Here is a 7,834-nt window from a genome sequence, read left to right as displayed (position 1 = left end):
TCTGCTTTGCCTTTCATGAAGGTCATCATCTAATGGGCACAGACGTAGGCTGAAGTTTCCATCGCCGCAGCCAAGGCTGTTTCACACCCGCTCTGTGCGAGCATCAGTAGCATCTCCTGCAGAAGGGCGGTGGGCTGGGGACGGTCTCAGGAAGGACCGGCCCAGAGACCGCTGAATGAAATGGAAAAGTCGCCCTCGCCTCGGTAGCGAGCTCTGACGTGCTAGCTGGCTTGAAAAGCTGCCGAGAAGGCAGCGGGCGCTAGGAAGGGAATGTGGCTTTCCAGAGGCACGGAGGGAGGGCTTCTCCCGGGGGGGTTAGGGCTTGATATCTAACCCGCCGAGGGGGTGCGAGCCGTTCCCGCAGCACGGTTTCAGCGGTGCAGCACCGAGCAGCGCCGGTCATCCTTCACGGCAGCGTTGGTAGCTGTCGAAAACAGCACCAGGGGCTTCACTGGGGCTTGCCAGCGGGCTAGCAGCCTGGGCTCTGGTATGCAGGACCAGGGCTCCCGGTTTTGCGTCTCTGGCTCTCCTGCTGCTCTGCTGGGCAGAAGCGAGACCTTCTCTGAGCTGAGCCTGGCAGAAGAGTTCTGCGGGACGCGGCCGTGCGGAATGCGCACAGCTAGGCTAATTGGCACCCCAAAGCTGGCTGTGCCCGCTCCTGTCAATGTCACTGAGCCTGTGCTGGACCGCTTTGCCCCGTCTCTTTGCTCCAGCGTGGTGCTCTGCATTGTTCTGGTTGTGTTTTCTCTGCGGAATTCCTTCTGTGCGCACGCGTTCGCTGACCATATGCCTTGAAGTTGAAGAGGGGTTAAAAAAAAAAACCCAACCCGCTGAGCAAAACCCCATTTCTTTTCACAGGGTGTCAGTGGAAACCTGGCCTTTCTGAAGGAGGTGGGGCTGGTGGTTGGAAATGTGCATGCACCCTCAGCCTAGGCTGGCCGCTGCACGCAAAGGGGGTTGCTAGCACCTGCTCTTTTTTGTGGTATCTAAACCCAGTGGGGCACATCAGCTGGTTAAAAGAGAAGTCTACAAAACCCTGTGAATAGTTACAGTTTGCCTGCAAAAACTACCGATCTGCCCCCTCCTGAAAGGAGAGCTTGACTTCTGCTTTGCAGCAAAGAAGGGTCTCTGGCCTCTTCCAACCCAGCACACCTTTTCATCCTTGGTGTTCAATATTGCTCTTTTCAGCAGTTCAGCCGTAGGGGTGGGGGAAACTGGTTACTCCTGTCAAAAGCAGGGTTTTCTCCTGCTTACCTGCTCTTGTATGGTTTCTCTGAGAGCCTGTGTTACTTTTATTGAAGGGTTTGTCAAGAGCCAGGGGACGGCAAGGATATCACGTGAAGTACGGGTTGTGCCGCATGAGCCAAGCTTCTGCGCCTCTCTGTCCCAGATTTGTCACTGGAGTCTTTCTTTGGGTGTCAAAACCTGTTGGCAAAGGGGGATGAGCAGCTAGAAATCACTTTGCCCTGCCCGTGTGAGTGATCGGGGGGGCTGCGGGAAGGCTGGAGGCACCATCCTCTCTCTGAGACAATTTGAGAAGTGGGGAAAAACTGTGAATCCGCTTTTTGGGAGCAATTCCGCCAACCTCTGTTGGGGGTCAGGGCCTCAGCAACCAGTCCATCTGCTCTTCACTACTGCTTGTGCTGTTCCTTATCTTGAAGCGTTGGAGTAAACAGGACTGCTAGTGGAACAGGACAGACTTTCCGCATAAACACCTTGTTTGCTTTGAGTTGGCTGTTTGTGCTAGTGGCGAGAACTTGGGTTGTGCAAAAGTTGGGCTCTTTAAATGAGCCAAAGGATGTTAGACATCTAGATTCTACTGGAATTTGGTGAAAATAAGACGTGTACCTTCTCAGAGAAAGTAGTTAACCATTCTCACCGGAGTGTGAGATCCATTAGGAAAATGCTCTGTAAAATACATAGGGAAGGAAGCAAGCCGGTTTCTATGGAAGTGACTGTCGCACCCCAGAGAATGCAACGCAGACTTCTGTACCTGCTATGGAAATGGGTATGCTGATTTAGAAATGTAGTGAGGATTTTGTTTGTTTGTTTTAAAATTGTTCACAAAAGTCTTGGGGGATATTAGATGATATGCACTGGTACGGTTAGCTGTCATGATGCTAATTGCTTTAGGAAAATGAAAATATTTACCTGTATGCAGAACTGAATAGATTTGCAGGGTATATTTATTTAATACGCTCCCTTGAGGCTATGCTTGGTATAATGAGTCTTCTGATGGGATTTGAATTGAACCAGACTAGAACCAACAAAGGAGGCTGTTGCAGCTCTGTCGGGTTTGAGAAATGCTTTCTATGCAGCCATGCCTGTGTAGAACGGCTTTCAATGAAGATGTGAATGCTAATAATTCAGTATGGAAACATGCTGAAACGAACAGCAGCCTTGCTGTATAGTAAATGCACAGTTTGCTAAATTAAGCCTTAACGTCACAGGACAAGTATGACCTCTCCTCAACTAACATGGAATTGCTTATTTCCATCTTTTTAGGAAAGTCTGTCCTCTTTTCTTTTCTTTTCTTTTTTTTTTTTTTTTTTTTTTTGTTTTTCCCCTCCTTCCCCCAGAAGGTCTGGGAAATGCCATGCTGTGCAAGCACCTTGCTGTGGATTTTCGCTGATGGCCGATGTTTCAGCATCTTGCTTAGTGACATCCCGCAGGTGGGCCTGTGTCAGCATCACCATGTGGTGCACTGTTGCTGGACCTGCTGCAAAATGGAGCACCTTTCTGGGAGTCTCCACTCCTATCAAGCAAGTATCACAACATCTCTGTTTTGGGCAGAGGAAACTTTCAGCTCTGGCGGGTCCAGAGAAAAGCTTGGACGAGGTGACCCTGAGTGTCTTCTGAGGAGAACGCAGCTGTGCTTTTACTGTCTGTTTTGTATGTCAAACCCTACACTCCAAACCTAACTGCTTTTTTCAATGCTTGACGTTAGCAATACTGACGCTCTGGTTGCGTTCTGTTTTGCATGGGGGTCCTGAGTGGTTTCTAGAAGGTCTGCTCTTCCTTTCGCAGCCTGGGGGGTTTGTAAACCGAAGAGCTGCTGGCAGCGTGCGGTCCGCTGACGATTTCTCACGGTACAGTCCTCCTTGTTCAGCTTAACCTCAGGTGGTCTGTGAAGGAACACCCTGCTCACACAAGCAAGTTTCCGCTGCTCTTCAGAAAGCTGCAATGCTGTAGCTCTTCCTACCCTGAATCGTATCTGCAGAAAGCCCCAAACGTGCAAGTGAGGAATGCCTTTTTCATTCCTCTTGGGAACCAGTGAGCGTGATGGATGCTGGTCTCTTCAGCAGGTAGAATTCCTCCGACAAATGGGTTTAAATAATCCCTGTTAGCTCTGGGTCTCCTACAATAACCTGGTTGGCCAAGTTGCCAGGCAGTTGGGGGGCCAACGTGGCTTTGCCGAGTGTGTGGGCGCGATATTCCCCAACCACAGGCAGGCTGTAGAGAGCAAACCACGCCGTGCAGGGTCTGAGTCCCAGTCTAAGCAAATCTCCATCAAAAAAAAGAGCTGCTTCTCTGTTCTCTAAGCCAGGATCCTGATTCATGGGTGTTCCTCCTCCATACCAGAGGTGTCTTGCAGGAATAGGACAGCAGCGTTCACTCGGCCCCAAAGTTTGCACCTACTAGTCCCATTCTAAGGGTTAATAACCTTACAGAGAGTGAATTGCTTCTGTGACTGCCTCAGCCTCACTTCTGCCTCAACTACGTTGGGAGAGCTCGGTTGGTATGTATCCTTCGCAGTTCAGCACCGAAACGAGCGTCTCTGTTGTGTGCAAACGCAGCAAACTGATGGATCTTTATATTCTCTTTAAATGGATAGTAAGTGTCTGGATCCTTTAAGCAGCTCTGAAGATTTCTTCCTATTTGCTGAATAGGAAACTTAAGCCTTGCAAAGCGCTGCGTTGCCCCAAGTTACGCCTGCTCTCACAAGTCGGCCTCCTTTTTTTTTTTTTTTTTTTTCTGCTGGAAGAAGCTTCAGCTGTTTATTTGCTTGGCTGCCTCCAAGGGCAGGGTCCGCATCCTGCCCTTCCTTCGCTGCGGTGGGAGCGGGGGGTCTCTGGCTGGGGAACCGGGGGTTCCGTCTGCCCCGGATCGACAGCATCTGCTGTGAACGCTGACCCTTGCTCCCGGCTAGCGTCAAGAGGCTGTAGCATAGCAGAAGGGAAGCGTGGTGGCGGTTGGTCCCCTCCTCCCCCTTTTCCAGTTTCTTGAACCACCTCAGCTTGCTGGGTTGGAGTTTGTGTTGAACCAAACGCTGCTCACCACACACGAAGCGCGTAGGCGTTGTCTCTTGAGCCACGTTTGCTTTGATCCTCTCCAAGCCTAACAAAAAGAAGTTTTACCATTACAAATGCTCCAAATTCTCTTGCCGACGTTGGGCTAAATTTGCCTTCAAACCCAGGCACTGGGGGGGGCTGCAATAGACCTGCACCTGGAGCCGGCTTTTCTGGGGATGCCCCAAAATAAGTGCAGTGAAACCCCGGGCACGTGCTGTTCCCAAGCCCTGTGGCAATTGCTTTCAAGTCTTCAGTGGTGACTCTGGCTTTCATGTGTGCAGTATTTTGGGGTAGGCATCCTGCGTCTGCTGGTCTATGAGTCTCAGCAGCCAGCGTGTTCACTTGGCAGCTTTCTCTTCTGTGCAAGATGCACGTTGTACCTTCTTTGAGCTGTGTCAGAAGAGGGAAAAAGAAAAGGTGGTGATCTGGAATAACTTGCTTCTATCCCCTTTGGGACCTCACTTAGGAACTTTGTTGTTTACTTACAGGTTAAAGGATCTTAGGCACCAGCACAGCTCCATAAGTAGGTTAGCCGGGAGCCGTATGCCTCTGTGATAATCTCAGACGGTCATTTTCAAGAGTGCATCTGCTGGTGGATCAGGGTGCTGGCACCCCGATTCCCCGATGCCACATCCACTGGCCTCCGAATCATTTCAGAAGTATCATTTCAGGTATGGTGCTTTTTATCCATGGGATGTTTGCTGGAGCTGTTTAGAACACTGGGATTCCCAACTAGGCTTTTAAAAATGCCTTGGTTTAGAGATTTCTGAGGGTGTAACGGTGTTGCTCAACTACTTGTTCTATTTTGTCCCAAGACAGGGGCACAAGGATGCATTCCAGCAGAAGAAAGCATTCCTGCTCATGTTAGGGAGGAAATGAGTAATACTGTATGGAAACGACGACTCTTTAGTAATTAAAGAGACATTTTTTTGATAATTTTTAACATGGAGAAAGGCCACAGACGGGGCCGTGCCTCGGCGTGCACAAGGCTGTCGTGGTGCTGGGAGCCGTTCAGCCGTAGGGGTGGGAGAGCTGGCGAAGAGCGGCTGTAGTGCAAGGAGTTAAGAGCCGGAGCTGGTGTTTCGAGGGGCTCCCCGCAAGGAAAGCGGTGTCGGGGACACGCCACGTCAGTGACTGCCACCCCCACGGCACCCTCGGTTGTGCCCGGTTTCTCATGACGGGTTTTCTGGTGGCTTTTCCCGTGGCTGCCGGACCTTTCTGCTTCTGAACGTGCCGCGCTCCGGTGTACTGGTCAGCCTGGCCCGAACCCTACACGTGCTGGGGGGTCCCTCCTTGGCAGCCCAAGCGCTATCTTTCAGTTAGTCTGTGTCTTAGTACTTAGTACTGCACACGAGTCTCTCTGTTTTCTCTCTGTTTATTTTAATAAATTTCTTTGTGTAGCTTCGGTTCCTGCAAGGCACTTGTGGGTGCCTTTTTCATTTAGGTTTGATTTTGAGATGGATTGAACGATGGAAGGGAAATGCATTTCTTTGCAGGAAAGCAGTATTGCCTGAAGTAGACAGTGTATATTTACTTGTAGCGGTAGAGATGAAAAGTTGTTAGATCCCCAGTCTAATTTAAAGCAATTTTTTAGGGGTGACTCAGTTCTGCAAAAAGCGCTAACAATTGAGCGGTTGCCTGAATGACCTACTGCACAATAATGTTTGTCATTTGCTGACATTGGCACAATGGCGCGATATTAATAATGAGCTTTTTTTTCCCCCCCTATGCTGGGGATCCAGTTTGGATCCTCTTTATTTGCTTGCTTTCTCAGAATATTGCAGATCTTCCTATAAACAATCTGTGAGTCCAAAAGGTCTGATTCGAAGCCCAGGGTTCAACGTGCAAGTGAGTGGTGCTTGCTCCTCCGACACCCAGCTAGAGCTTGCAGTCTGTGGGACTGTCAAAGGCTGTTTGCAGGTTTTAGTGTTGCCATTTAGTGAGAGATGTGTGGGTTGGTGCTTTCTTCTTGTCTGCTCTGTTGCGGGTTGGTTTTGCTTACCAACAAATGTACTCCAGCAAAAACCATAATGAAAAACAGCTCTAAAGTTGCTTTCTGCGAGTACAGCTTACTCCAGGTCTGGGAGAAAAACAAGCTGTATTGGTAAAAGCACCTCTGGCGATGCAGTGGCCATGGCACCCACAGGATGAAGGAGCAGAGAGCTTTAGAGCAGACAGGCTCTTGGTGTACACTGAGTAGGATGGGGCAATCTTCACAAACCAAAGAGCCTGAAGTTCAGTTTTGGCTGGTTTTGCTTATTGGTTTTTTTTATTCCCCTGTTTACAGGAACGGGGCGTGAGCTGGGACTTGGAAATAGGTGTGCTAGAATACCCTGTGAGTGGGAGAGGTGGGGTTTGAGTCGTTTGTAGTTCTCTGAGCTGCATGAGGGGTTGAGGATGTGCGCTGCAACAAACCTCCTGGTTTTTGCAAATTCCTGCATCGTTCAGGCAGAAAAGCCTCTGGGGAGCAAGTGCTCGATTTCAGGACTGGAATTCCCAAATGGAGATGACCTTGAATTTGAAAATACCTCTTTCAGGCCTGGAGTGTCTTCCCTGGCTCAAGAAGCCCTCCGAAGATGAGCTCTGCGAGGAGGTTTTCTTTGTTCTGGAAATCCATGGGAGAGGTGCCTATACTTGCGGAGGGATTTTTCCCTTTTTTTCTTTCTTCTTTTTTTTTTTTTTTTGCTGCTGAATCTTGAAATTGCCTTTCCTCCCTCTTCTGTTTGTGAAGGCTGCGAAGGTTTTCTCCTCAGCTCATTGTTTGTGCTTCTTGCAAGCCAAATCACAAGCTGTCTGTGGATGTGTCTATGAATTGGTTCCTGTCCAAGCAGCGGGAGTCATTAAGGGAAAGGGCGTTTAGCATTTAGGTTTCTGTTTAGTGACACGAAGACAACATCAAAGTTGACAGAGCCCCGAATTTGCCCCCGATATACTCCTTCCCTGTCTCTGATGCAAATAGATTTTTGTAGCTGTGGTCAACAGCTGCTGCGGTGGAAAAGGAAGAGGGTTATGATCCTCCCTTCCCAAGCGCTCATCCTTCCACTTGGAGGGAGGTTGTACATAAGGTCCTTTTGTTCACATTGCTTTCTTGTTTGTGGGAGCCCAGTGCCTCGGATGCTGGAAGATTTACAGCCCCAGCACCTCTGCCTTTTTCCTGACACTGACAACCTACGCACCGTGGTCCGTTCTCAGCATCGCACAGGGCTGGCTCCAGCTGAGGCGCGGCGTCCCGGGACAAGAAGTATTTAGATGGGAGCCTTGAGCGATAAGGGGACGAGGGGAGGTGTGTGGGGGGGTGTAGCTCCTGTTTTCAGGGTGGTTTTTGAGGGGTGTGCACCCCTGGGCGGACACTGCTGTCACACTGACCGGGATATTCGCAGAACCGGTGTGTGCTCGCGGCTATGCGTACCTGCCTACAAGAGCTCTCATCCCGCTGTTTTACCAGAGATATTTCCTTAGGTTTTTCCCACTATGTTCTGGCTAGTAATATTGTGCTGGTTTTATTGCCATTAGGCATTCAGTGGAAACATTATGTGTGGCCT

At 49.8% G+C, this 7,834-nt stretch overlaps 1 protein-coding gene across 1 annotated transcript in view; it reads left to right on the top strand.

Annotated features, from left to right (window-relative positions):
• The first annotated feature begins 2,616 nt into the window (after positions 1 to 2,616).
• Positions 2,617 to 7,834, top strand: part of LOC115343160 (tyrosine-protein phosphatase non-receptor type 11-like) — a 30,607-nt gene continuing 25,389 nt past the window's right edge. Inside the window, exon 1 of the mRNA XM_041124411.1 lies at positions 2,617 to 2,672. Within this exon, the coding sequence (XP_040980345.1) occupies positions 2,632 to 2,672 (41 nt within the window). The 5' untranslated portion in view covers positions 2,617 to 2,631. The remainder of the gene's footprint in view (positions 2,673 to 7,834) is intronic.

The sequence above is a fragment of the Aquila chrysaetos genome, chromosome 6 (genome assembly GCF_900496995.4).
Source record: "Aquila chrysaetos chrysaetos chromosome 6, bAquChr1.4, whole genome shotgun sequence".
NCBI classification, from domain to species: Eukaryota; Metazoa; Chordata; class Aves; order Accipitriformes; family Accipitridae; genus Aquila; species Aquila chrysaetos.
Note: the sequence above shows the minus strand (reverse complement) of the source record. Positions and strands in the feature narration are given on the sequence as shown.